Consider the following 27982-nt stretch of genomic DNA (forward strand, 5'->3'; position numbering starts at 1 on the left):
CAGTTTCATGCCCTGAACTTCTGTTCTGTTGCAGGTTTAAACCAGTTTTGGATCACTTACACCGGTTTATGTGTAACGTCTACCCCTAGCCTGGGAGTCCTAGGGTCTGTTACTGCATAAATGTGCAGTAAATGTGCAGGTGTTGCGGGTGATGCTAGAAAACTTCCTAAAGCAGGGAAGTGGTTCTTCTTCCACCACAAATGCTAGCTCTTTGTGCCAGGAAAAGGCATTTTTCCTCAGCGACATGTAACACCTGTCCATAATCTTTAGGTGAGGAGGACCTAGAACTGTAGACCACCAGCATCCCTAATGAATGATGTAACCACTGAGATATGGGGGTGGAGATCAGATGGGCACACAGTGGCTTTTCCCTGTCCTGAGGCTAAGTCTGGTAGTCATGAGTTCTGCCCAACTCTTCTTTGTATCCACAACTGCTATATGGCATTAGGGGCGCACACATGAGCACCAGCTGCTACTATTCATGCTCAGTTGATGTGATTATGTAGTTGCTGTCCAGGTGCGTAGGACATGTACAATAGAATACCAGCCTTTGTATAAGTGATTTGGGGGGGGACTTGAGTGATGAAAAAATGCCATGTAGACCAAATCTAGATGCTGAGGCAGACTGAAGGGAACAGAATGCCACCCTGCATGTGACATTGTTCACTGGTCTTCGTTTTTTAAACACAGGAGTTGTCTTCTCTGTCTAGATGACTGTCAGTTTTGTGATTGTGGAAATTGTTGGTCTCCTTCTGCTATCCCTATCCTAACTCAAGCAAATGTTTTGTTCTGGTACTAATGCTTGAGTGACAGTGTCTGTTTCAATTAAGATTCTTAGCTAATTAACTATCTGCTCTTACTGGAGAATATACAGTATCACATTTTATGCAGACTGTTCTAGTACCACAGTATTAATAATTATATTTTTATGAAGTACGTATGTTCGGTGAAATGAGTAGATGTATTGATACCAGTAATCTGATGCTTGTCGCAGTTCATCTAGTTTCTTCCACACCATTCAAAAGTATTTTTATTTAAGCAGCAACTTCTGTGTTTCTTTTTTTGTTTTAAAGGGTCAATTTTAACATATTACAAATGGCAGGGGTGGTCTCAGACCAGGAGTGTTCCCCAAACTCTTGCATTTTAAGCTCAAAGCTGACACCTATTTCACTTGTGACCCTTAGGCAGTTACCTAGCTTCTCTGCCCCCCACTTGTTCTTGTAAAATGGGCAAATACTTGCTAACCTTTTTAAGGATGTTGTGAGGATTACGTCAGTGTTCAACAAGCACAAAACACAATTATTACAGGGCTTATATCTGCATCCCACTAGTGCACTCAGTCCACTCTCACTCCAGTTTCTTCTTCTATGGAAAATTGTTCCTACTCTGTTACAAATCTGTCCTCTTATTCAGAGTCCTTCCTGTGTTTTTGTATGTACAGAAAACAATATTTATAATGCTTTTTTTTCTTTATTCACTATTGCATATTTCCCAATATTTTTCAATCAGGTGTCCAAGTTCAGTGTAACAGCTGCAAAACTTCAGCAATCCCTCAGTATCACTTGGCTATGTCAGATGGGAGCATACGCAATTTTTGCAGCTACAGCTGCGTAGTAGCTTTTCAGGTACTGTGTCTAAACTTTTTTGCTAAGTTCAGTTAATAGAATGGCAAAATATTGACATAAATCAGAGAGATGGGTTTTCCTGTTGCAAAATGTGATTTCTTCCTCAATTGCTTCTCCACAGAATTTGTTCAACAAGCCTGCAGGAATGAATTCCTCTGTGGTGCCCTTGTCTCAGGGTCAAATCATTGTAAGCATTCCTTCGGGGGCAACGGTATCGGCAGGTGGCACTACCTCGACTGTCTCCCCCAGCTCCATGAGCAGCTCAGCTGCAGCTGGTCTACAGAGGCTCGCTGCTCAGTCCCAGCAAGTTACTTTTGCCCGCACTGTTGTGAAACTCAAGTGTCAGCACTGTAACCGACTGTTTGCAACCAAACCTGAATTGCTTGACTACAAGGTAATAAAAGTTAGGGCTCTGCATATGGATCTCTGGATAGGGAAAAACACAAAACCATAACTTGGTACAAGAATCCAGTGATAGTTGTCTGGTGTCTGGCTTTGGCAGGCTCTTGTGGGATTTTAAGTATAATTTTGATGTATGGCAGAACTGCCAACAAAATTGCTATCTAGGCAGCATTCCCTCTTGCACGTAGAAACAATCTCTCCAGCTCAGGAACAAAACATGTTGGTGGATTCTTCTTCTATGGAAACATTCTGCTGCTGTTGAAATTATACTTGTTCTTAAAATAAATGGAGGGGATAACTGTCCAGTATTGTCAATTAGTGATTTTAAATAGTTAAGAGAGAGAGAGGGAGACTGAAAACAAAACAAAGTTTGGTGTAATTGAATCATTTTTCTTCACTGTAGGGTAAAATGTTTCAGTTTTGTGGGAAGACCTGCTGCGATGAGTATAAGAAGAGAACCAGTGTAATGGCAATGTGTGAATACTGCAAAATTGAGAAAATTGTCAAAGAGACAGTGCGATTCTCAGGCATAGACAAGGCATTCTGTAGTGAAGGTAAGAAAAGGCAGGGCTGTGCATTAGGTAAATCAAATTGGAAAATGTATGCTATAAAATCAGAATAATAGAGGTGATGCTGAAAGAAATCTCATCTCTCAAATAGGGCTTTGTCCATGCTTTCTGTTAACTTGTTCATGTCAAGAGTGTAGTCATGAATAAGCTCAAGACATAGATGTTCAAAGACAGCTAAGTTTTAATAAAAAATAAATGCCTATTTTTTGTTCTTCCTTTGGTTTTTTAGGTTGTAAACTGCTTTATAAACATGACTTGGCTAAACGCTGGGGAAACCACTGTAAAATGTGCAGTTACTGTTTACAGGCTTCCCCCAAACTGGTCCAGAATCACTTTGGTGGGAAGATGGAGGAGTTTTGCTCAGAAGAATGCATGTCTAAATTTACGGTTTTGTTTTATCAGGTAAGCTATGGCTGCGCATCGCTGTCCCTGAAATTTAAATGCCATAGTTGGGGGAACAGTCTCTTAAGGCCAAGATACTTATGAGCTCTTTACCGTGGAACTGTTTCCTCTAAAGATCTTATTTAGCTGTGGAAGGTGTCTAAAAGAGCAAAAGTCTGTAATATTCTGTGAGTTGACTTTTTGCCATAATTAGGTTATTTGATTCTTCAGTGCTGCTTGTTCAGTGTCCAGCTTGGGGAGACATACAATTCCCTATTTTGTATTTCTCCATCACTCTAAAATCCTGTCTGCTGTTTAAAGTAGCAGCTCCTAGGCTTTACAAGGGAAATTTCCAAAGACATAAAAAAGGGTGGGGGGTTAGGTGCCCAGCCTTTTGTATAAGTGCTCCTACATCTTCTGAATGCCAGTGTTACACATAAGGCCTTACAGGAGAGCACAGTATGAAGTTCTGATTTATTTGGCTGTTTTGGGCTGGTGCCAGTAAATGATGTATTCTTATATAAATTGCTTTGTGGAAGCTAACTGCTTTATTCAGAGCTATATGGGAATGGGATCACAAATATGTGCTCTCAGTTGTCCTTATATATGAGCGTTTAATTTTTGCCCCCTCTGCTTTTTGTAGATGGCCAAGTGTGATGGTTGTAAGAGGCAAGGTAAACTCAGCGAGTCCATGAAATGGCAAGGGGAGATCAAACATTTTTGCAATCTGCTTTGTATTCTGATGTTCTGTAATCAGCAAACTGTGTCTGAACCCCCTCCCCAGAACAACACAGGTAAAATAGGATGTGAGTCATCTTTCCTTTTAGTTTGCATATTGGTGGTATGATCATTTGGGAAAACCTCAGTCCAGTGAACTTTTCATTAGGATATTTAGTAACATCTATTGCAGAAGTGGTAGGCTCATAGCTTGCTTGCTGTAGAATATATAGGACAAACAGATTTAATAGAATCTTAGCATTTTTTAAAGGTAAGTTAGTAAACTTTCTGACTGAGAAGACAAATGTGAACTGCATATAATCCCAGCTGTTTGTCTTTCAAGCCTGTAGACATACTGGCGCTTTTAGAGCCATATTTCAACCTTATTGAGTATCCTTGTTAAATCTAAGCTGTAGATACATACATCGCTGATTATTTTAGCCGGAGGAATGGGAAGGAGGGTGGGAGCAAAGCCAGTGAGAAGAGGAACTGTGAGTCTCTAAGAATTAAATGCAGTTGGGATAAGCACAGAAAGTCACAAAGAAACAAAAGGGCAGAAATAGCAGTGACCCTAAAGAAGGGTATACTATCCCACTGAGTGAGTGCAACTTCAGTGTTAAGGTACCTAACACATAATACAGAATATCGACTACAGTTTTACAATATGCATTCTGACCATATTCTTCTTTGATCCTCCTGCAAGTCTCTCTTTGAGATCAGTGGAAGCTTTGTCCCAGGCCAAGAGTATCATTTTAATGTCTAGTTGATTTATACAGTACTTATAGGTCATAACTAAACACTGTCTGCATACGTGTGACTGTTCAGTGTATCTACATGGAAAAGACATCAATTTGTACTAAAAGTTGAGAGTACAGAGGCAGATGGGCAGCAGATGCACAGAACCTCTGAAAGTCAGGCTCCAAGAATCTAGTATAGTGACAGGGGCTGTTAAGAACACGGAGGGAGTCTGAAAATTACTTTAGATTGTGGTAAAGATGTGGTGCTTACGAGCAGAAAAGACCTAACAGCTGTTGGCTCTAGAAGGGCTTCGTAAGACCACTCTAAAATTAACTGTATGCCTTGCTTAGTTTCTCCACCACATTAGGGGTCTTTTCTTAGTGGGTCCATAGCACTGCTGTAAATGTTGTGCTTTAAAAATTCAGCTGCTGTCCCGTCTCGGCATCAGATGAAGCAAGCTGCTGCTTACGAAAGCATATGCATCTCTGATGTTAGTCTGTAAGGTGCAAATCTACCCTACCATTTGACTGTTGTAAATTCAGATAATAGTAGAAACAAAGTCCTTTTCATGCTGGGATGATTTGCTTTGATGGACTCTCACTGACTGGGTCATAGCTACTCTGATTTGGTTATGGCAGCTAAAGAAGGCATCTTTTTGATCAAAAACTAAGCACAGTTTGATACCAACATAAACCTTCTCTAAGGGAGTGTGTGGTTGGGGGAGTGGGTCTTGTGCTTGTAGCAGGTCTAACGGATACATCCATCTTGTTTCTTGTAGTGCTATTGCTTACACTACTTTATTTTCTTCCATTCATTCCAACCAGCAAACCTTTCCACGCCACCAACAGCTGCAGCAGCCCCTCCTTCAGTAAGAAAGGATTCGACTCCTGTTATAGCAAACGTGGTGTCCCTTGCAAGTACCCCTGCTGCTCAGCCCACGGTTAACTCTAACAATGTATTACAAGGTAGGACAGCTAAATATGCAATTCCAGAGGCTTTACATCTTTTTTTTTTTTACCTTGGACCTTTATTTTGCTTTCTCACCAACCTGAGATACAGCATTAAAGCCTGCTCTAGTTGAAGACAGTAAGTCTCCATCTCCATTTCCCCGCATGTTGTGCCTGCTTTTGCGGCTATGCAAAAAGCTGCTAAATCAAAATGGCCAGGTTTTACATGCTTGTATCATAAGTGACTGTGCAAAATTAAAAAAAAAAAAAAAAAAAAGTCAACAAAGACTCAGGCTCAATGGGAATTTATTCTCTTGACCTTAGGCAGGCAAGGTTCTTTGGGTATATCTGATATCTTTTATTAGACCAACCAAAATATTTGGAAAAATTCTTCTTTGCAAGCTTTCGGGTACAAACACCCTTTGTCAGGCTGAGGAAGCATCCTTAGACGCTTCCTCAGCTGAAGATGTCCTTAGACCAACACGGCTACATCCTATTCCTTTGACATCAACAGCTTAGGGTCCTCCCTGTTAAAAATACAGGAACTAATCTTATATTGTTCTAACTGACAGGTGCAGTCCCTACTGTAACAGCAAAGATCATTGGAGATGTAAGTTTTACAAGACAGTCCCTCTCTGCTTTGCTCAGACAACATCAAAGACACACCAAACTATTAAGACATTGAATATTTTATATGTAGTTCTTTTGCAGCTTGTATCTGAACTGCCCTTTTCTGACAGTAATCAAGATGTAAAATATGTGCCTTCACAGAGGTCTAGGATTTTTCTGCACACAAGTCTTTCTTCCTACATGTACTAGTAGACTACTGATTTGATGTTCTGAGCTGCATTTTGCTTTATGGACACAAGTATAAATACATGCTTCCCCATAGTGGAGCTTGTATTGTAATCTGGGCGTATTATAAGAACAGATCACAGAGAAAAATATTCAGCCTTGTATGCAGAAAATTTAGGAGCACAGTTAATCAGTCTGCTTTCAGAAAAACTGATTCTAAAAATTCCAGTGTTCTGCTTTTATATTTATTCCTTCTCAGTGACTTTGCATCAGTTTGCTCAGTTTACTGGATATTTCTGACTGCCAGCACTGTGACTTTAATGTGGTAATCGCAAAACTAACTCGGTCTTCTTGGTTCTTAATTTTTGTTAGCAGTAGACTCCAAAATCAGAATTTAGGAAACAGTATTTTAAGTATAGATTCACATGCTCTGTTTTTGTTTGTTCTCTGCATTGTTGACAAGATCAAAAGTACTCTATACTTAATTGTATAAGTTAGCTGAATTTAACCAGTTTCAGATGATGGATGTGAAGGCACTCAAAGAGCAAAATGATCCCAAATTCCATTTTTGCAATAATTTTTGTGGCAATCACACTCCAATAGTAAGGAGTATTTTTTTTTGTTTTGTTTTGTTTTGTTTTTTTACTAATTTCTCATTTTTAAATGACATCTGTAATTAACTTACATTGCAAGAAGTTTCTTTTCATACAGCCTTAGCCATTAATAACAGATACTCATCTTTTTCAATGTTCTTTTCTGTTTTAAAACCAGGCTAGTACACAAACAGATGCCCTGAAACTGCCACCATCACAACCTCCCAGGCTTTTAAAAAACAAAGCATTGTTGTGTAAGCCTATCACACAGACCAAGGCCACCTCTTGCAAACCTCATACACAAAACAAGGAATGCCAGACAGGTATGTATCAGATTATCACTTTATCTAAAAAAAAAAAAAAAAGCCTGTATTTCAGATGAATGAGAAATATAGTGTTTTTATGAACAGGGAATGTAATATTTAAAAAGATAGAAAAGTCTTGATTTCCAGGCAAATTTCTTGAAGCAAATGCAAGCTACTTGTGAAATGCATTATAGAATTGCCTCCAACTAACCTTTAAAAATGTGTTAGCATAATTTTACTTGTATGGAAAGTGGTGCAGAGAAGTTTATTGCCATGTAAAAGTCTTGTGTCACACCAAGGTTAGAGCTCAGGTTCCCAACCTAAGATCAGACCCATTCTAATGATAAAGAACTTGGCTTTTCAAAGGTTCTGAACACGTTTAACTCCCAAAGATATTCAGGATGCCTGAAAACTGAGTCCTTAGGGACTTTGAATTGTATGTAGAATTCATCGCCATCATCCTAGAGCTAATATGCTATTGTTTGAATATGGAGCCTCATGTACAAAACCTCTGTTTTAGCCCCTCGGTGAATTATAGTTCTAACGATTCTTAATAACACTAAAATTTAACATGAATATGCAAGCAACACACTACATTAAGTACATAAAAGGCTTGGAATACCAAAATCTAAGTTAGCCTCTAAACACAACTGTATTAGTTGCATAGGCAGTTACTGAACAATCCACTTTTTCTGCAAATACAATTTTTCATAAACATGCTAACTTTTGCAGATGAAAACACAAGCATGTGTCTTTTGAACAATTGTCTGAGAAGTTTTAAGGAATCCTTCTGAGACCAGCAAAATAAATAGGGAAGACTCTCTGATATCTTTTGGGACTTGGTGTTTTACCGTTGCCGTACAAATGGGCTGGAAGCTAGTTAGTAAAGGTCAGGTCTAAATAGCAGTCCTCACATGAATATAGGTATACAATCCTGGCCTGTTTCACGTAGCTGTATCTTATTGCCTGATGGGTATTCCTCTGTTAAGAGCTGTGTGTTATCCATATATTTGTAAGCATGCACTATGTTAAGAGTCACAGGGGTTAATGCACAAGGCTGTGCTTGGGAAGTTAGCGACAAGAGGCACCACTAATGGAACTGGTAATTCTCTGTGGCCCACACTTGGATGTTACTGAATTGCCATAGATTCACTCATTTTTAAGAACCAAACCACTTTTATTTATTTTTAATATAACAGAGGAAGAGGAAGTTCAACCCAAAATTGTTGTGGTGCCTGTTCCTGTACCTGTGTTTGTGCCGGTTCCCGTTCATCTCTTCACCCAGTATACACCTTTTCCACTTGGGGTGCCGGTACCTGTAAGTTTCTCTTTAGCAGATCTGAGAACTCATGGGTTATGTGTTGTGGCCTGCAATTTTAAAGATTAGTCTTAACAGATCAAAGCACAATGTAGTTATGCTTGTTCTTCTTGCTGTGGCTAGATAGATCCAGTAAGTAGCATTCAGGAAAAGAACAGTTGCAAAAAGTATAGCTGCATTGACCTGGAGGTCATTTATTTCTACTAAGGCACCTTAATTCTGTACCTTTTATCCAGTGGTCCAGATCGAACCCTATCCTCAAAAGACTTGAGTTAGAGAACTAAATCTTTGGAATGTAAAATGAGTGTCTCTTGTGTATAACATAATACCTGATTAGGTAGCTTTTCCATTGCTTGCCCATGACTTCAAATTCCTAGTAACTCAAGTATCACAAGTAGATATTCCTTGTGATACTTTTAGGGGAAAAAAACATGGATTAACCCAATGCAAGAAACTTGGGTTCAGTTTCAGATCCTAGTGATTAGATCACAAGGTTATCAGAAGCTGGAAGTGCTGCAAAGGCAGCAGGTTCAACCACTGAAGCTCTTCTCTCATTTTTATGTCTAGCCAACAGTGGAATGGTATCAGAGCTGGGGAGAAAATTGCAACCAGTCCTTTATCGCTTGAACAGTGTTGTGCATGATGTATAGTCTGAAACCTGAAATAATTATAAAATTGTTCAATCTGCAGATGGGCTAAAAGTTTTTAAAAAAAAGAGTAGGAGCAATAGAGAGGAAAATAGCTGGATCCTTTTTCTGCATTTTCTGTGACAAAAAACTGCTTAATTTTCTGTGAAACAAGACGGTACTAAGAAATCTGTACTTTCTTGTGTGTCTGCTGTAGGTACCAGTTCCCATGCTTATCCCAACTACTCTTGATAATGCTGACAAGATCATTGAGACCATTCAGGACATCAAGGAGAAGATTCCCACCAATCCATTTGAGGCTGATCTCCTTCAGATGGCAGAAATGATTGCAGAAGATGAAGAAAAGGAAAAATCTCACTCTCATGGAGGTAGGTGATCAAATTTAAAAGGAAATGCAAATAAATAGGACACAGTGACACTGGCTTGTAGGCAAATGTCAACTCTGCCTGCACTGGACCCCATTGCCCTGCATTATGCTGTGATAAACCTTTCTATGCCGTCATCAGCATTTTATTTGCCTAGGGAAAGAGACGGCGCATTTAAAAGTTGTCTTACTTTCTGAGTTAGAGAGAGCCAGCATGCCTTTTTGAGAGTTTAGGCACATAAGCAGTATAGGAATAATTTAAATAATAATTAATTACACGTCTATGCTGTGTAGTCTTTCTTTTTGTTTTCTATTCTAAGGTGATGTTTTTCATTTAAAGTTCATTCAGTATTACTACTTAATTCCTTGTCTCAGGTCCTGATCTCCCCACAAGCCAGCTCTTGTGATTCTACAGAAGTTTATAGGCCAGAACCTAGCTGAGCTGTGCTTGGCACAGAACCTGAGTAGATGACGATGGCCACCATTTTATACTTCTGTGATCTTGAGGGCAGCATTCAGCTGCGATAACTTAAATTTGTAGCAACAGCTGCCTGTGAATGCTGAGCTGCTACCCCAGAGCTTTGTGTATTTGATGAAGAAGGGTCTGGTAGCAGTAACTTAGAGCTCTTCAACGTAAAGACTTCCCAACTGGACAGAGCAGAGATAAGACCCATGATAGGAAAGGAATCAACTGAAAAAAATGAAACAGAAGTTCCATTTGTCTGCAAAAGATCCCCAAAAAATAACAAATCCTGAGGAGCAGAGGGAAATAAATATGTGTGACTAATTCTGAATCATGAGATGTTGTCCAGAGCCCTGGTAAAGATGTATTAGTAGAACTGTTTGTGAGGGAGAGCCGGGGGGCTGAGAATCTAGCATGGCCCAAGGTCTTTAAACCTTTTGGAACAGTTTTTTATGAGCTAAGAAGTTCTGCATTTTAGACTGCTGTTGGAAATCAAGCAAAACAAGCTGCTCACTATCCACTGCAGAAATCCCTCTGTATAATATTTTTCTTTTCTTTTCCATCTCCCTCTTCTCCACAAGGATCTCAAACATCTGAGCATGAGCTGTTCCTGGACCCCAAGTTATTTGAGAAAGGTTAGTATTTCATTACTAAATTGGACTTTGATGTCACTGTACCTTTACTTTCAAACTTGCTGATCTTTGTCCTTCTTTTCCTTTGGTGCGTTACCTATGTGGTTCTTTCAATCACAGACCAAGGCAGCACTTACAGTGGGGATCTAGAGTCAGAAGCAGTCTCAACTCCACACAGCTGGGAGGATGAGTTGAATCACTATGCCTTACGATCGAATGCCATGCAGGATCCAGACCCTGAGCTTAGGCAGTTCTCCAAAGGGGATATGGAACAGGACCTGGAGGCAGACTTCCCATCAGGTTTGTGTAACATGGAGAAAAAGAACTGTCATAAATATGTGCATGGGTTTCTGAATAAGCACTTTTTATTATCTTTACTGCTGTCAATTAATTTGCTTAAGAAGGCATATATTTCCATTCAGCACAAACATCTGTTAAAGCCGCAATATATCTGCTCTATTAAAGATACTCCGTCTTTATAAAGTAGAACACACTTTTGCTCTCTTTCAAAGTAAACCTCCTAGATGATTTAGGAGGAAATAGCAGTTACTCTTCTTTGACTCCTTTAAATTTGTCATTTTGTGTCTCGCCATGGCATGGTTTTTTATTGGACAAAAGAGAGAAGTCTCCTAAAAGCAAAAACTTGTTTAGTTTCTGGGGATTTTTCTTCCACTTAGAATTCTCTGCGTCCCTTGTATGGGACTTCCTCCATGTCCTCTGCCTGAGCTTCCTCACAGCTTATTTATTGAAAGGGACTTCAGCACAGTGTCATGTAATATGAATATCTACATGCGGAAACTCTAATTTTAAGAACTTTAATAATGTCTCAAACTGTCGTTTTTAGATGGGCCTGTTTAAATCATGTAAATTAAACTTATGATGATGTTGATTTGACTTTAGACTCATTTGACCCTCTCAGTAAAGGACTGGGTCTCCACTCACGTTCGCGAGCAAGGCGGAGGCATAGAGATGGCTTTCCGCAGCCAAAAAGACGGGTAAGAAAATATCCTTGCAATGTATAAATTCAGTGCATCTACAGTGCTAATCTTGCATATGTATTTTCTTGTAATGACTTTACTCAGACATGAAAAAGAGTTTGGTGTTGAAAATGTTTACCTTCACTGCATTTGTTTCACTCTTCTATTATACAAAATAGTGTACCATTTTGGCTAGGGGGAATCCATTTTCTTTTTTATGTGGGTGACATTTAAAGAGCACTTAACATTTAAAATCAACTCTTTTTGAGCCATTAGGTTATACTCTGTTTTTGTATGTTACACACAAAAAAAAATTCGTTTGTGCATATGAATCACAGGGAGCATGGATTTGGAAGCACAGAGAACTGGGGGGTTTTTTGTCTCTGCCATTGACTTGCTGCATATACAGAACCTGTTTTTTAATATCCCTACTTATAAAATGAGAACAATATTTGTCTGCTTTTGGTAAAGCTTTTCTGATGCTTTCAAACAGCTGCTTTTTTATGAACACAAGCTTTTAAGAGTACAAGTTTGTCAAAGTGCAGTGTACGTTTCCAGGGATGTCAGAGCAAAGAGTGTCCCTTGGTGAACCTATGTTTTTTGGATTTCTTGCAGGGAAGGAAGAAGTCTATAGTTTCTGTGGAGCCCCGAAATCTTATGCAGGGCTCGTATCCAGGCTGCTCTGTTTCTGGGATGACCCTGAAGTACATGTATGGGGTAAATGCCTGGAAAAATTGGGTCCAATGGAAAAATTCACAGGAGGAACAAGGGGACCTGAAATTTGCAGGTAAATTTGACTCCATTGTTTCAACAGGGAAAAAAATAGTTGTGGGGGGGTGCTATCCTGATGTACTTTTTGAGATGGATGTGCAACAAGACTCAAACAACACACAAGCTCCCATGAGTGCAGTAAGAATCTTGGGAAACATTTCTTAATTTCAGAGGCTCCTCATTCTTGAAAAGCGCACCTGTATGTTAATTTTAATGTTATGTCACCTATCAAAAAAGGACTCAGACTGAAGTCTGAGAGTTGAACATTATAAATAGTGCAAGCTTTAAGTACCTGAAGGTGTTCATTTTTCTGCAGTAGTACTTGAGTTAAACCACAGAGATATTTATTCAGCTGCAGTGCTCTGGTTCAGCTGCATACTGAGCCTTCTGTTTTGGTGCCATCTTTTTTTTTAGTAGTTAGGTATTAGGGCTGTGTGATACAGCACAGTTCCACTTCAACTTCTGTTTCAGTGGAACAGTGTTTCGTTTAGAGTTTCGTTTCAAAAGCACTGTTCTGTTTTGTTTCGTCGAAACTGTTTCGCTGTTTCAGTGCTGTTTCAACATTTTGCCTGTAGGCTATAATGGGGAAGCATGAAACTGCCTATAACTTTGTCATTTCTTACCTGATTTGGGTGAAGCGTGTAGGGATGGTAGCCCCTTATGTGGGCATGAAGTCTGCCAAGTTTCAAGGATATAGGTGCAGAGGTTTCTGGAAAAGTGCACCTCAAGGTGCTGACAAGCAGGAGCAGCCTCCTGTGATCTGGCAGGCAGATCAGGGGCCCACACCCCCAGGAGGAGTCTGGCACAGCCCCTGCAGCCCTCCTGGGGGTTTGGGTGGGCCCCCGACCTGCCTGCCGGATCACAGGAGGCTGGTTCTGCCACCTGGGGCCAGCGGCAGCACCAATCTTCCCGGCGCTGGTTGCAGGCTGTGCCTAGCACCGGTCCCAGCCAGCAGCAGCAGCCTCCTGTGATCCAGCAGGCAAATCGGGGGCCTGTGCAAACCCCCGGGAGGGCTGCGGGGCCTGTGCCAGACTCCTCCCAGGGGTGCGGGCCCTTGATCTGCCTGCTGAATCACAGGAGGCTGCTCATGCTGGCTGGGACCGGCACTGGGCACAGCCCGCACCCAGCACCAGGAAGATTGGTGCTGCCACTGGCCCCAGCCAGCGGCAACAGCATGCTGTCATCTGGCACGCAGATCCAGGGGCCCTCACCCCCGGGAGGGCTGGGACCGGCACTGAAGCCACATAAGCCCAGCTTCGAAACTCAAAACATTTCAAGTGCCCTTGTTTCGTTTTGAAGCTGTTTCAAAGGCTTTTGTTTCATTTCGATTTCGCTGTTTTAAGCTCAAAGTGCATTGAAACAGCTTCAGTCGAAACACCCAGCAAAATTTTGCACAGCCCTAATATTCATGTACTACTTATATTCCAACATAACTCCATTTACTGTTTAACCTGTGTCTTTTCAGTCTAGAATCAGGCTCTGTATTTCTAGTCCTTTGATGTGTAAAGGAAACCTTCCAGATGTGTCCCAGAGCCATTCTGCAGCTTGCTTGAAATAATTTCAGAAAAACATGAACCATTCTTTTTGCATCATTGGAGTGCTAGCTAATAATGACTTGTTTTTCTTCAGTAGTGAATCTTTTTAATAGAAACCTACAGGGATTGTGGCAGCGTGAGTAGAATGCCACTGCATCCTTTTTCCCATTCTTGATGATCTATGTGCAGGTGAAAACACAAGCAGTTTTGTGTGCAAGTTTTTAAAGTTCAGTGAAAATGCAATTTGGAAATAATAGCTGGGGAGATATGGTGGCAGGAAGAGAGCAAACTATTTTCCTGAAATGGAATTTGAAGGTTTTATGTAGGAAAGATTCCAGAGGAAAACTTGCTCATTAAGACAGGAGTTTGCACATGCACTCTCTCTCTCGCTCTCTCTCTCTCTCGTGCTCTCTTTCGTTCCTTCTCTTTCTTTCCCTTCCCCATTTGGAATTATTTTGTGACATCTAGCTGATCATAGTTCCATCAAGAAAATAATCCATTGTGTTACTGTCAGTCCTATTTTTGTGGGTAAAAAGACACCACTTAACCCAGTTCCCAGAAGCCTCTTACATACCTCAGGCTTATCCCACAAGGGCTTTCTGTTCTATTCTGAAAACAGCAATTTTCAAATGGTATGATGCGACCAAGCTCCGTGAGTTCACATAGCATCCCCTGGCCCTTTAATCTGAAACTAACTTTCTTTGTTATGTTTGCTTTTCTTCCCTTTCCCAAACCTCTGGCTTTTTAAACTCTTAATTCCTTCCTCCCTTTAAGGAGTCGAACATGCTGCACCCAACTTATGTCCAAGGCTACTAGGAAATACTCAAGATCTTTCTTTCACTCAAGATTCCCCTGAGTCCATCTATAGAGGTGAAACTGATTTATCAAACCTACAGTGCCAGTCAAAGTATATGTAACCATTGCTGTGCCACATTTGCAGGTTCAGCAGTCACACTACCATAAAGTCTCTCTTAGCTTTAAATACCCATTTTGGTATTGCTCAGCTAGACTGGTGGTTTGTAGTAATAAATGTGCTTCATAATTGTTAGTTAATAAATGGGAATGTGGTACACAATTATTTTGGACGTGAGAGGCGTTGTTTAATTAAACTGGATGTTTTAATTGCTCTGCCTGCATGATGTAAGTGACCACAGATATATGAAGGACTGACCTGCTGAACAGAGTTAATGTTTCTCGTACATCTGTTTCCCACAGTTCGGCCCGTAAAACTCAAAGAGGATATTCTCTCGTGCACATTTGCCGAGCTGAGTTTTGGCTTGTGCCAGTTTATTCAGGAGGTGCGGAGACCAAATGGCGAAAAATATGATCCCGACAGCATCTTATATTTGTGCCTTGGAATTCAGCAGGTAATTCAGTGTGACAAGAAAAAAATTATGGGTTTGGGCGGGGGGATTGAATGTGCTGTCCATGGACATGAATAGCTAATAGCTGTTAGGGCTTTTAAGGGAAAGGAGCTTTTATGTCTCTCCCTCATTCTTAACTCTTTCACACATACCTCTCACACCTCTTTGGCTAACCTGTTTCTTTGGCATAGCAAAGTGAGCTCTTCTTTTCAGGGGAAGAATGGATGTCTGTGTCTAGACCAGTTATTCTCAACCTTGTTAGACCCAAGACACCCCTTGGAAAATGCCACCTCTTAGCTTTAATTAATTTTTCCACTGTGGAAACATAATAGAGCAATTGTTTTGTGGCAAAGAACTCAACAAAGGCCACAATGGGTCAAAATGTTTTTTGACACTGTGGATTCCTATTTGAAATCTGTGGGTTTATCTTGTGAATCATGTCTAGGTGTTTGTACGCACAAGTACCATGGCACCCTGGTTAAGAGTCACTGGTCTAGATACACATCTTTTATTTCTTATCTTGATTAATTGCTGTTTGTGGCCAAGGAAGCTATTCATAAGCATACTTTCTGAGAGAGCATATTCTGGGGATTCTGCTGAAATGCTTACTATGTTCTGCATGGTAAAGATACCAAAGTGGTTAGAGAAAGCCTTTTTAACTTCTCAGCAAGTATGGAAGAAGCCTCAAGAATGTGCAGCTGCCATTGCTGGGAAGCACTTACAAAATATCAGGAGAATAACAAAATTGGAGTTTACCATTAGAACAAAAATATAACCTATTATTGGGAACTGCTTATCTACCACAGGCAGAAACATTTAGAATAAAATGCTAAAATATAAACGTAACCATTGAAAACTCATTGTGATTCAGCTCAATATGAAACTATTTTTTTCCCAGGGCAGAGTGTTTATTCATTCTCTCTGGAAGCCATTCTTAGATGCAGGATCTAAACCTCCTATTTGATGAGGGGCTCATTTGTCACCTTAACTTTCATTACTAGACATGCTTGAAAAAATGGCAGTGCTATGAATTTGGAGTGGCTGTAAGCAGTTCTGGGAAGATCAGAACATTTTCTTGCATTCTACATTTAATTTATTTATACATGCTATTTTTTTCCTCATGCTGCTTCAGAAAAAATGTATCCAAACCCATTAGTCATTAAAGGACCATAGAATCAAGATACACAGTGAACATTTTTACAGGTTGCTAAGATCAAGCCTGATACTGGTTTGAAAGCCTGGAATCCCCATTATTGCCAAGGGAAACTGTCTTAACATTTCAGCCCAGTTCACTAGTAAGATACTAATACAGGTACTCTGGTCTCTGTAGACAGAGCCTTTTTGCAGGGGGATACCTTTCATTGTGTTAGAGTAGTGAATTTTCCAAACAAGGTTCTGGAGCCTGGAATTCAGTAATTCTTGCTGTCCCTCTGACCTAATATGTGGAGGTCCCAACCCCTGCAGAATGCCTACTTTAAGGTTTTACCGGAGATGACAGCATAAAATCCTTTGAGTTTAACACACCTGAAAGTATCCATTTGACTCAAAAGGAAGGCAAACAGAAACAGGAGAGAACAAAATAAATCTGATGCCCTGTTACCTCTGAGCACTCTTCTGTGTAACCATGAATCGTGTCTTCCTTTCTTTTCTCTTGTAGTACCTGTTTGAGAATGGTAGAATAGATAACATTTTTACCGAGCCCTATTCCAGGTTTATGATTGAACTTACAAAGCTTTTGAAAATCTGGGAACCTACAATACTTCCAAATGGTAGGACAATTATTTTTCATATTGTGTTTTGATATACACATGCATGACAGTGAAACCCATCTTATAAATGAATATGTTCTCAGGGTAGGATTCTTAGATAATGAGACTGTAAACTCTGCCAAGGAAAGTGTATGAACCTTATACTTTGAGGCACTCCTCTTCTCCCTCTATTTCATGACAGTAATTTATAGTGGATAGAAATTGTGTATCCTCTATCCAGATCTGCCTCTCACATGTGATACAGCCTCTGGCAAGTCGCATCTAAGCATCCCTGCCTCTGGTTACCCCCAGTTAAAACAAGAAAATGCTCCTCTTAAATATGTGCTGTGGAGCTTTGTGAATTAACATTTGTTAAATGCTATGCATTGCTCTAGCACCATAGATCTGTGGTTTGCAAAGTAATGTTATATATTCTCTGTTGTCTTTGTTTCCTGCAGATTTGGCAGCTTAGTATACTAGGGATGGGTGAGTGGGGGAACTTGTTTAGATTTAGTTTTGAGAGAGAGGAGAGAGAGTGAAGAATTGGTTCAGTTTTGTTGATCCAAAGGTGGTAATTTGATAAATAAAGCTAAAACAGATGAACACATTATAACTTGGGTAGATTGGGTCTGTTTTCAGGATATCACATATTTTTAAGTGATTATTGTGACTGTACAAGGGTCTGCAGCCAGCTTTTTCTGTCTTTATTTTAATTTTAAAAATCACCTATCTGCATGGTGTTGGATATAGCCTCTTGCTGTCTAACAGACCTGTGGTAAACCACCATAGTTTCTCTTCCTTACCTACTTTAGAGTCACTGTTACAGCAGCTTACGTTCACATAGATGTAGTCAATTTATATTCGTGCTCTATACCTGATGAAGTATTCTGTTTGAGCAGTTGACTGGTGGAGTAGGGCAATACTCTGCTGAAGTCTTACTGATATAAACAGTGCTTTAGACCAGAGGTTCCCAACCCCTGGGTTGGGGCCTGGTACCAGGCCACAAAGGATTGGCTGCCAGTCTGCAGGAGGGTTGGCTGCCAGACCGGAAGTCCAGAAGTGACCGGCATACTGCAGACCAGCAGCCAACCCTTTTGATCGGAAGTGCGTCTGGTCCACTTCTGGGTCTGCTGCCAAATGCGCTGGGGAGCCCCCAGCTGAATTCGGCACTCCTTGTGCCCCAGCATCGCAGTGCTCACGAGCCACCTGCTACCTAGAGGTACATAGAAAAAACATTTAAAGCTGCGTCTATGTCCGAATCTCTCTGAATCAGTTCAGAGAGATTAAAAGGTCCTCTGATTCAATTCGGTGCTGAATCTCTGAATCTGAATCCGGTTGAATCTCCGCCGAATCAAATCGGTGACCAAAGCTTCGCACAGCCCTAATACTAGGTCATTGGGAGTTGCTTATTCATATCCAAGCACAGAAAGTGGCCCTTGCATTGTAATGTTTTTTTTCTTAAATAATTAACTAATTTTTTTTCTTTCATCCATCATCCTCAGGTTACATGTTCTCAAGAATTGAAGAGGAACATTTATGGGAATGTAAACAGCTGGGTGCATATTCCCCTATAGTCTTATTGAATACACTTCTTTTCTTCAACACCAAATACTTCCAACTAAAGAATGTCAATGAGCACCTAAAGTTGTCTTTTGCTCATGTTATGAGACGTACCCGGACTCTGAAATACAACACCAAGATGACCTATTTACGGTTTTTCCCACCTTTTCAAAAACAAGAGATAGAATCAGGTATCTGACCGATTTCTGATTATTTTAATGTTTTAATTAATATATACAGAGCAACAGCAGCACTCTCCCCCTTCCCCGTTTATTCTGCTAATATTTTGTTACTTTTCCCAATGTATTTTCACTTCTACCTAAGTTTATATCAGAACTTTTTGCACGTGCCCAAATGATCAATAGAAATTTGTGAATGAGGTGTCCAAAATGCTTGTCTGAAAGATTATAGAGCATCATAAACATAGCTGACATACCACCAAATGTAGGAGGTGCATCCTCTTCGAGGCCCAGGTTCATTAAGGTACTTAGGACTCTTAACTCCCATTCAACTCCATGGCATGTAAAGTTAGTCTGCTTAACGAGATCCCGTTGGTACGATGCACTGGATCAGGCCCAAAGAACGACAAGGCACACCCAACACTGGACGGTCACTGAGAGTAAAACAAGCCAATCAGAGCTCTTGAATGACAGGATCAGGAAGTGAAAATTGTCCTCTTCAGATGTGAAGAGATTGTCAGTTCTCTTGGACATTGAGAGGTAGTTTGCTGTGGATATTGCGTTGGTTCACCAGTGTGTTGCTAAGCTGGGGAAAGCAAAAGGAAATCTGATTCTGAAGAACATGACAATGAGCTTTTCTTGAGGAGCTGTTGATTGGATGGCATGTTTAACTTGTCCTTACAAAGTCGCTGGCCAGTGAGAGATACAACAGCAAGATAATTAAGCTACTGGCTACTTTAGTTAATAGTTCGGTTACATGATTAATTCTGTCTTTATTAAGATGGATGTTATTGTCTACATGCTTTAGCCTGGTGCTAGTTCTTGTTAATTCCTCTACTTTTCCGTCCTTGACAAGATTGACATTGTGTGCAGCTTTATTTTCTGAGTGAGTGGCCAGAGAATCTTTCTTAAGTGAATGTTAGGTGGTTTCTGCTGTTATAATGTTATTTGATTTTTTTCATAGCATTCTTCATGTGGGGCACTTTTGTATCTGATTTAAATTAGGTTAGTCTATGGACTCTGGAAGATACTGACCCAGTTCCGTGTTGGCTTGCACCTAGTGCACTGTAAATCAGTGCAGAATTAGACTGTTTGCACGGTGTTGAAACTTACTGGAAAATGTGATCTCTGTCCTGACAAAGAGCATTCACATAAGCAAGATATTACACTTGTGTTATACTTAAACTTTATTTCATGTTCTGTAATTACTACTGGTATTAAAAGTGCAGGGCAGGGTTGTGTGTTAATGAGTTGGAGTGGATAATTTAAGGATGCAGCAGGTGGAGAAAGTGATCATAAAAAGGAAAAGCTCTGCTTTGACAGGAAAGAAAAGTGGGAATAGACATAGGAAGACCATGCATTGTTACTCCAGTGTTTTCAGAGCTTAGGTATGTGAGTGGTGATGGGGAAGGAGGAAATCTTACCAATGCCCATAAGCCAGCAATGAATCCAAATGTTGTTTAAGCAACTACGTTCCTGATCCAGCAGATGGATCTGATTCCACACAGATTTATGCTACTGCATTGGGTTTCTTTTTCAGTGATGAGTAACACACGTTGTTTTGGCAAAATTGTTCCCAGTGGCCTACTCATCATTTGCCAGTTTGAATGAAAAATGAGCCATCTCAAGTAGCACCTAGCTTATATATGGTGCAGACCCCCATCAGAGTGCAGCACTAAACTACATGACTTCAGCATGCTTGAAAATGAGAAGGACTGGTTTCTGAACTCATATGGTATCATTTCCTGTGTCCAGATAAATTATCTGTAGGCAAAAGGAAACGCAGTGAGGATGAGGAGGTTCCAACACCAGTGGAAATGGCTGAAAATACAGATAATCCCCTGAGATGTCCAGTCCGACTTTATGAGTTTTACTTGTCAAAATGGTAAGTGACAATGGAATCCATTTTTGGATGGTATATGGACAAGGATAAGCCTTCCAGCAAGAAACCTCGTTGGGTGGGGCAGTTCTTTGGTGGAGCTTTCTCCAAGCCCCTGAGAGGATTTCCTTTTTCAGCTACTAATGCCCCTAGCATCTTTTCAGGGTAATGAATCCCTCAACCCCCTGGAAAGCAGGAGCATTCACCTGAGCCCTTTTACTCTGTACTAGCTTGAAAGCTTCTTATTTTTCCTCCCCAGCACCACACCTCAAACAGAGCCTTGAAGACAGCTTCTACAGTAGCAGTGCCTCTGGTTTCAGTATTTGGGGGTAGTAATACAACTATGATTGGCAATAGTTTTAAGTGTTCCCCATGCTTTGTGGGGAGGAGAAGGAGGAGAGGAAAATGAAGAGAAAGATGGAGTAACCCCCCCTGTACTTTGCCCTTCTGCTTAAAGATTATTGGCCCAACAGGCCTGAAGTGCAAGGGAAAGAGCAGTCCTGCTGCGGCACTTGACGTCCCTGCCTCCTTTCTCCCCACACAGAAAACAACATACACATACATGCAGGCTCTTCTTTGTGGATCTCAAATTATCATTTGTCCCCTTGTTCTGAGAGGCACAACCAAGCTCTATGTTGCTGGAGTCTGACCCAAGATTCCTTACATCACATACCGCATTCTCTGTGAAAGAGGGTGGGTAAAGTATAAAAGGCAGAACACAGTTAGTGATGTTGACTTTATTTCCTGGAAGGTTAGAGTAATTTTTACTGCTGGAGTTACATAGAAGTCTACTGAACAAGGGCATTTATACAAATCATTTGCTGCATCCCTCCCACTATCCATACATTATGCTTAGATCATTGAGCAAATGGAGTACTGCATTCTTCTCTTCAAAGGAGAATACACATGCAAGAGAAAGCGACATCTCATTAGTGATAGTTAATACCCTTATAAATCATTCTCTGAAACACACAAAAGTTTAGTGCACAATAGTCCTGCTCCTCAGGCAAAATCACGTCCAACAACCTTCTGGAGCTTTGCTCGTTTTTTTTTCTCATGCCCCTTGTGTCCACCTGCAGCGAGTAGGAGTCTTATTGGGCTGTCAAACATTTTGTTGTACCATCTCGTATGACATTACAATTCAGCCTCTGCAGTGGTGGCGAGTGGCAGTCTGAAGCCACTTCCTGGATTTTAGTATAATAATACAAAGTCAGTAGGGGAAGGAATTCTTTCTGCCAAGGGCTTTGCCTTTTGTTAAGAGAAGTCTGCAAGGCCTTTTCAGATGCCGAAAGTCAGTCTTTTCAAGCAGATGGGTTCACCATTCTGCTATTTCTGCCAGATGGACTAGGATTTAACTTTGTTCATCACTGGCTCTTGAACTCTTAGTACTCTAAAGAATGCTGCAGAAGTGTCAAGTGTTCTAAGAAATACCAGAAATGCATTTAGCCTGCACATGTGGGAATTGCTGTTAAACAATTGTCTACAATAAGAAAGCAATTTTATTCAGAGACTAAATGCCAAATGCACCTGTCATATTAGCGTTGATAAAGAATGCTTTGCATTCAAAAGCTTTTCTAACTTTATTCCAATCATGCAGTTGGTCCAATAAAAGATATTGCCCACAAAAATCCTTGCCTCTTGCATGTATTAAGACAATAATACCATGTAATAGGATGATACTGCTGTTGATCACAAGTGAAAGGAGACACTGCCATTCTGTTTGGTTATGTAAGCAAGCAATGCTCTTTGAACTGGAGCTAACTAGGCATCACTGGGTGCATCTACATGTGGCTCTTTTAAGTGGGCTGAGCTTAAAACGGGCGGGCAATTATTTTGGGCAGAGGGCCACTCACTGAGTTTCAGCAGGCCATCGAGGGCCTCATGACAGGCAGCTAGGGGCAGATTAATATTAATTTTCTAAATTTTTTAGGGGCCTCACAGGCCGGATAGAATGGCCTGGAGGGCTGCATCCGGACCCCAGGCCGCATTTTGCCCGCCCCTGGCCTAAAATCACCATTTTGAAGGCGCATTAAGGGCACGTGTCTACACATGTATGCCCTTAATGCATCTTAAAAATGGTGATTTAAGGCTATGTGAGCCTAAATTTGATACCTGCATAAAGCAGGTATCAAATTTAAGCGAAAATAGCTAAGTCGCATTAGCGCACATGTAAATACACTAATGCACATTAACGAGGTGTGTATCAATGGATGAAGAAGGTATATTTAATCACCAGTAGAGAGATCTAAATTATGGTGATCTAGTCCAAGAGTAACGTCTACTTTCCTTGCTCGCTCGCTCTCTCTCTCTCATGAACTGTGTTGTGGCCAGGTCTCTGTTAATACTGCCTTTTGATACATGGTCTTACTTTCTTTACACTAACAGTTCTGAAAGCGTGAAGCAGAGAAGCGATGTATTTTACCTTCAACCTGAGCGTTCTTGTGTACCTAATAGCCCTATGTGGTACTCCACGTTGCCAATAGACCCTGGGACCTTGGACATCATGTTAACACGTATTCTTATGGTGAGGGAGGTACATGAAGAACTTGCCAAAGTCAAATCAGAGGACTCTGATATTGAGTTGTCGGACTAAGTGAAGTGGGGTATTTTCCTTTCAATACACACTGCAAGCACCAAACTGTGAACGCATCCAGCCTTTGGAAAATGTTGTGTATCAAGTAAGCCAAGTCAATATCACTAAAGAGGCATATTTTGAACCACAATGGGTGTGCAAACTGGAATCGGAAGGAAGAAAATTACGTAAGCTGCAAGAAAGGACAGCATCTTATGGCAGTGATAAATCATCTAAACAAACTTAAGATAAACTAACCTGTTCAAGCGGTGCATAAATTCTTTATTTGTTTGGGATCTAAAACAAAAAATTGTGAAATATTTTTAAGGAAAACTGTTGTGTAACTTCTACCATAGTAAGAATGAGCACAGAGAGCTAGACTGTGGCACACGTGACTTCCCAGCCTGATGGCAGGCCATCCGTTACTGCGGGAAAAAACCCTCTGGAGACCCGTGAGCTTTCTTCCCACATGGACGAGAGACAAAGTACAGTGATGTTCTGACAAACAGATGCCTTCTGTTACACACACGCACGCATACCTACACATGCACACACACTTTTTTAAATAAACTTTTTTTTAAAGGCCAGAAACCAATGGTACTATCCTACAGGACAGCTACCTAGACTGCTGTTGAAAAGTTACATAATGCTGGAGTCTAGCTCTCAGTCCATACTAATAACTATGGCTCTGATGGAGCTCTGATATGAGTGAAGTGCTGTAAATCAAGCATCAGAGCAATCATGTTATGGGACAGAAATTTCTGGAGTATTTATAGGAGAGCAAGAGTCCAGGGCAATGTGCAGAAAATCCCATGAATAGCCCACTTGCTTCTACAGTCTTGATAAAATTAGCAAACGCTATGGTGCGCAGACATTTTTTTTCCTTAAGGCAGCTTTCCTTTTCCCTCCTTTCCCAACTCCTACGTAATCCCCCCCTACCCCACACACTTTTTTTTTTTTAATGAGGCAAGTCTGGAGAGCCTTGTCATTTCAAGTGAAGATACACTCGGTCTTTCTCTTTCCCCCTTACAAAGCCTACAGTGTTGTACAAAGGATGCAGTATTACTTTTGACAACAGAACTATGGTAGAAGAGTACCTTGTGCATTTTTTTTAATCCCACCCTGCCCAAAGAAGTTTAGTCATAGTGTTGGAAACTGAAAGAATTTTTTTGATGGCTTGGCTGTTACTGCATCTCTTAGATGTGGAATTCTTCCGTATTGCATCTAAAGGACAGGACACTAATCAGATGATAACTGCGTCTCCATTTATTCAAGTTTGAGATGCTTGTTTCTGAAGACCAGGTCATGAATGCATTGGAAACCCAAATTATTTTTAAAGAGAATTGTAAGGTTTTTATCTGTAGTTTTGGTCAGTAGCCCAACTTCTGTAGCAGGGATCTGATATTTGACCTTGTCACTGAAAATTCAGGAATTGAAAATCAACAGCCTTGAAAGAAATCTCTTTTTTGTTTGTTTGAGGTTTTTTAATTTTTTTTTTTAGCAGTAACAAAAAGTAATTTAACAAAAATAAAATCAAAGTAGTCTATTGACGTTGTGTACTCAGTAGTCCTGTCCCTGCTTGTAACAAATTTCACTGATGTATTTTTTAATACAGAAAACTGTGTGAAAAGTAAACCTGCCCCTGATTCTGTATGATCCAAGTCCATCTGTGTCTGTCATTTCTGATCGGAGATGCTGTTTACTTCACATCCTGGCCTGTCATTGTTGAGAGGAAATACTTAAGCCAACATATATTATCCTACCAATAAACTACCCAGACCCATGGAGGCTTAATGATTTCAACTATGTTAATTTTATAGTGTATAAACACTAACCTTTCCCTCGCTGTAGTTATATTAAAGTAGTAGTTAAATAGCAGGTGCACTATTCTGAGTTTGGACATTTGGTATAATTCAGAAAAAAATCAAGTCTATTGTACGATGCAGTGTGCACATGCGTGCACACACACATGCAAGCAGGCAAGCACAGGAGATGTCTTGCTTGCTTGCAAGTATGCCCAGAAGTTCAATATGAATACAGACCAGGAAATGTCCATGCATTATTGTAATTCTTGGACATTCACCACACAAGTGCAGCTATTCAGGTCTGTTTCAGGTTGTTTTCCCCGTGTTTGATTTTTCAGGTAATAAGAAAGGAAAACGGTCAAGACCAACCTTGTTTGTTTGTGGGGTTTTTTTTTCCTTTAAACAACAACAAAAACAAAAATCTGAGTTTTCCCTTGATCAAAGTTATAGAAATATTCCCATAGAATAAAATAATCTATTTGTATATGATGAGTGACTTCATTCATTTTTCTTTCTGTCTCTAAAGAACCTCATTCTCTTTCCTGTCTGCAGAACTACAGCGTATCAGTTCGGTCTCGGTATCTGAAATGATTCTTACCCTTCGTGTCCTCTTCAGAAAACAAACCTAAATCACTTTAGCTGAGCTGATTGAGAGCAGAGTTGCTGAACATTTTTGTCTTTTTTATATTTTTTTTCTTTGACGTTCAATGGTTCATTGCAGCTTTTCGGTAACATTTAATAGGATCATAGTTTGGGTTTTCCACAGTGATATCTTCTGCTTTGTGGTTCTTCATTAGGGACAGTATACGTTTCCTGGGTATTCCACTGTTGTCTCAGCCACCCAGAAGATCTGTGGTCAATTTGGTTAGGGTTCCTTAGTTAGAGGGCCCTCTTATTTAGAAAGGTTTAAATATATTTATATGTTTTATGTAGAGTATCAAAGGAACTGGATATCCTAAAACACTTAGACATAACTATTTATAATAAAAGGTTTCTATATTGTTTGCTGTCCACGCAACACTTCCATTACTTGAAATGCTCTATTTAAAGAGAGAAATCACTTCCTTTAGTCTATAAACGAGCATAGAAATAACAAAGATGTGTGCAAGAAGGATGAAGGCATTGCTCCCTGCTAATAGGATTTCTCTGATTATTTATATGCCTTCTAACCCCTGGAGGCTTCTAATTTTGAGTGTGCTATCCTATATATGCACAGAGAAACATCTCTGTACAAGCCGTTACACTTGAGGGCCTAGGAGCTGAAATGTCTTGCTACTTATTATAGGGTGTGTTATAGTAAATTACAGCTCTATCCAGTAATTAGAGTCCTTGAATTTTGCTCTTTTTATTTTATAGCCTTTCTGGGGTATGGCTGTGCTCTGTACAGTTCTGTTATTTTTCTAGTGCGAGTTACCCTAAAAAAAAATGCTCAGTACTTAATGTACTGAGCTCCTTCAGCTTCAGTTGACTTTAGAGGGAGACTGAAGGCACTTGGAATGTCACAGAATCAGGTGCAAAGGAAGATGCATGTTTTATAAATTATTCCATCAACCTCAGTCAACACTGATCCAGAAAAGACTGGATTTATCTGGGAAGTCTCCAGTTTGATCACGTTTTCTCAGAGGCTTAAAATCAAGTGATGGCAACATCATCTCTTTCCTGCAGTCATATAACGACCAGGCAGCACCGATGAAGCTTTAGTGCTGGGGTTACAGAACTGACTCAGAATGTGCAATAAAGTCTTTCCTTGAGCAATAGGTTCACTGTTGCCTTAAAAAATAGAGAACAAATGATGTGCATAGAAATGTTATTGGTAGGGGTCAATTTCCATCTCAGGCTATCTAAACAGAATAAGGGCGTTTCAGTTTTGCTAGCCTCAATGCAGTAGGGTTTCCTTTTTGTGTGTGTGTATTATTTCTAATAAACCCAATGAAATCAGAATCTGGATTAGTTTTCTTTTGCTGCATAGCTGCTAATTTAAAAAACGTGGCATGTAAAAAAGGGACATCTTTTCACGCTAACTTGCAGTACTAAAACAAGCAACTGGACTTGAGCAGCCAATGATGCAGAAAACAGATGGAACCTACCCATATTTACTGTATTTTTTGTAAATCTTTGCAGCGGCAGTAATTTTTAATTCTTGACAAAACCCTGAAAAAATGGCTGATGCTTATCAAATACTTCTATATTTTTTCATGAATCAGATTTTCCAAAGAGCAACGCGAAACTGGGTTGTTATCGGTCCTTATGCAAGAGAGATTTTGTAGCCAATCTTTGTGGCATGGTACTTCATGATGGAATATGGATTTCACACCTGTATTGAAAGTGTCAGACCATTGCTAGCTGCTTATTTTCTGCAGGATGAAAGTTAGTTTCATCTTACTTTGGTATTAATAAAGCGGAATCAAAGAGTCTGGTTTTCCCTTTAAGAATTGCAACTTTAGAGCGAACCCTGCTTGCATTACACAAGAATTACCACTGAAGTAAAATCCCTGTGAGATGAGCCGTATTACCATTTTGTGTCTTTCTGTTCCTTGATGCCTTCAGAACTCAAAGGGTGGGACTAGATTTTTACACTATAACTGTTCTGGTGTGGGCAGTAGCTTGAGTACAATTTCTACTTCAATATTGTGACTGAAAGCTTGTCAGCTAGTTATGTCTAGCCACACATGCAACAAAAATACTTTTTTTTCTTTGGGGCTTAAATGCACGTGTAGACGGTGACATCAGGATTAATTTACTCTGGCTCAAATTGAGCCGGAGTATATTCAGGCACATTAATTGCACGTGTAGACAAGCCCAACGTTACTTGAGCATAATACAAGACTGACAGTATGGTATGCAGATGCTGTTATACCAGGAATGGGACAGATTTTGCAAAGACCTACTTTGAAAACTCAGAAGGTTTAAGTTTAGAATTACAAACTCTTTTTTATATTATTTTGTTATTTCAATTTGAGGAAGAGTTTTAATGATGAACATAAGATTGTTGTGGGTTTTTTTCATTTAAAGTTAGGTGCTACATGCATTTGAATCAACAAAGCTAAACTCATTTATAAACCATTGTCAACTTGCCCCATCATATAACCATTCTAG

The 27982-nt window shown here is 40.1% G+C and overlaps 1 protein-coding gene across 5 annotated transcripts in view; it reads left to right on the forward strand.

Moving 5' to 3' along the window:
* The window catches only part of ZMYM4 (zinc finger MYM-type containing 4), a 61964-nt gene extending 36589 nt beyond the window's left edge, over positions 1 to 25375 (forward strand). For 3 of the 5 annotated variants that reach the window (XM_014605098.3, XM_059729603.1, XM_014605099.3), the window contains exons 11-30: positions 1510 to 1625; positions 1747 to 2019; positions 2431 to 2581; positions 2826 to 2998; positions 3621 to 3783; positions 5257 to 5397; positions 5952 to 5989; positions 6946 to 7090; positions 8272 to 8390; positions 9234 to 9405; positions 10446 to 10499; positions 10617 to 10796; positions 11397 to 11491; positions 12089 to 12260; positions 14554 to 14649; positions 14995 to 15146; positions 16801 to 16912; positions 18394 to 18642; positions 20386 to 20515; positions 22895 to 25375. In XM_014605098.3, coding sequence (XP_014460584.2) covers positions 1510 to 1625; positions 1747 to 2019; positions 2431 to 2581; positions 2826 to 2998; positions 3621 to 3783; positions 5257 to 5397; positions 5952 to 5989; positions 6946 to 7090; positions 8272 to 8390; positions 9234 to 9405; positions 10446 to 10499; positions 10617 to 10796; positions 11397 to 11491; positions 12089 to 12260; positions 14554 to 14649; positions 14995 to 15146; positions 16801 to 16912; positions 18394 to 18642; positions 20386 to 20515; positions 22895 to 23102 — 2939 coding nt within the window. In that variant the 3' untranslated portion in view covers positions 23103 to 25375. The remainder of the gene's footprint in view (positions 1 to 1509; positions 1626 to 1746; positions 2020 to 2430; positions 2582 to 2825; positions 2999 to 3620; positions 3784 to 5256; positions 5398 to 5951; positions 5990 to 6945; positions 7091 to 8271; positions 8391 to 9233; positions 9406 to 10445; positions 10500 to 10616; positions 10797 to 11396; positions 11492 to 12088; positions 12261 to 14553; positions 14650 to 14994; positions 15147 to 16800; positions 16913 to 18393; positions 18643 to 20385; positions 20516 to 22894) is intronic. The other 2 variants (XM_014605100.3, XM_019488109.2) reach the window with 2 other exon arrangements.
* Positions 25376 to 27982: the final 2607 nt, after the last annotated feature.

The sequence above is a fragment of the Alligator mississippiensis genome, chromosome 6 (assembly GCF_030867095.1).
Source record: "Alligator mississippiensis isolate rAllMis1 chromosome 6, rAllMis1, whole genome shotgun sequence".
Classification (NCBI taxonomy): Eukaryota; Metazoa; Chordata; order Crocodylia; family Alligatoridae; genus Alligator; species Alligator mississippiensis.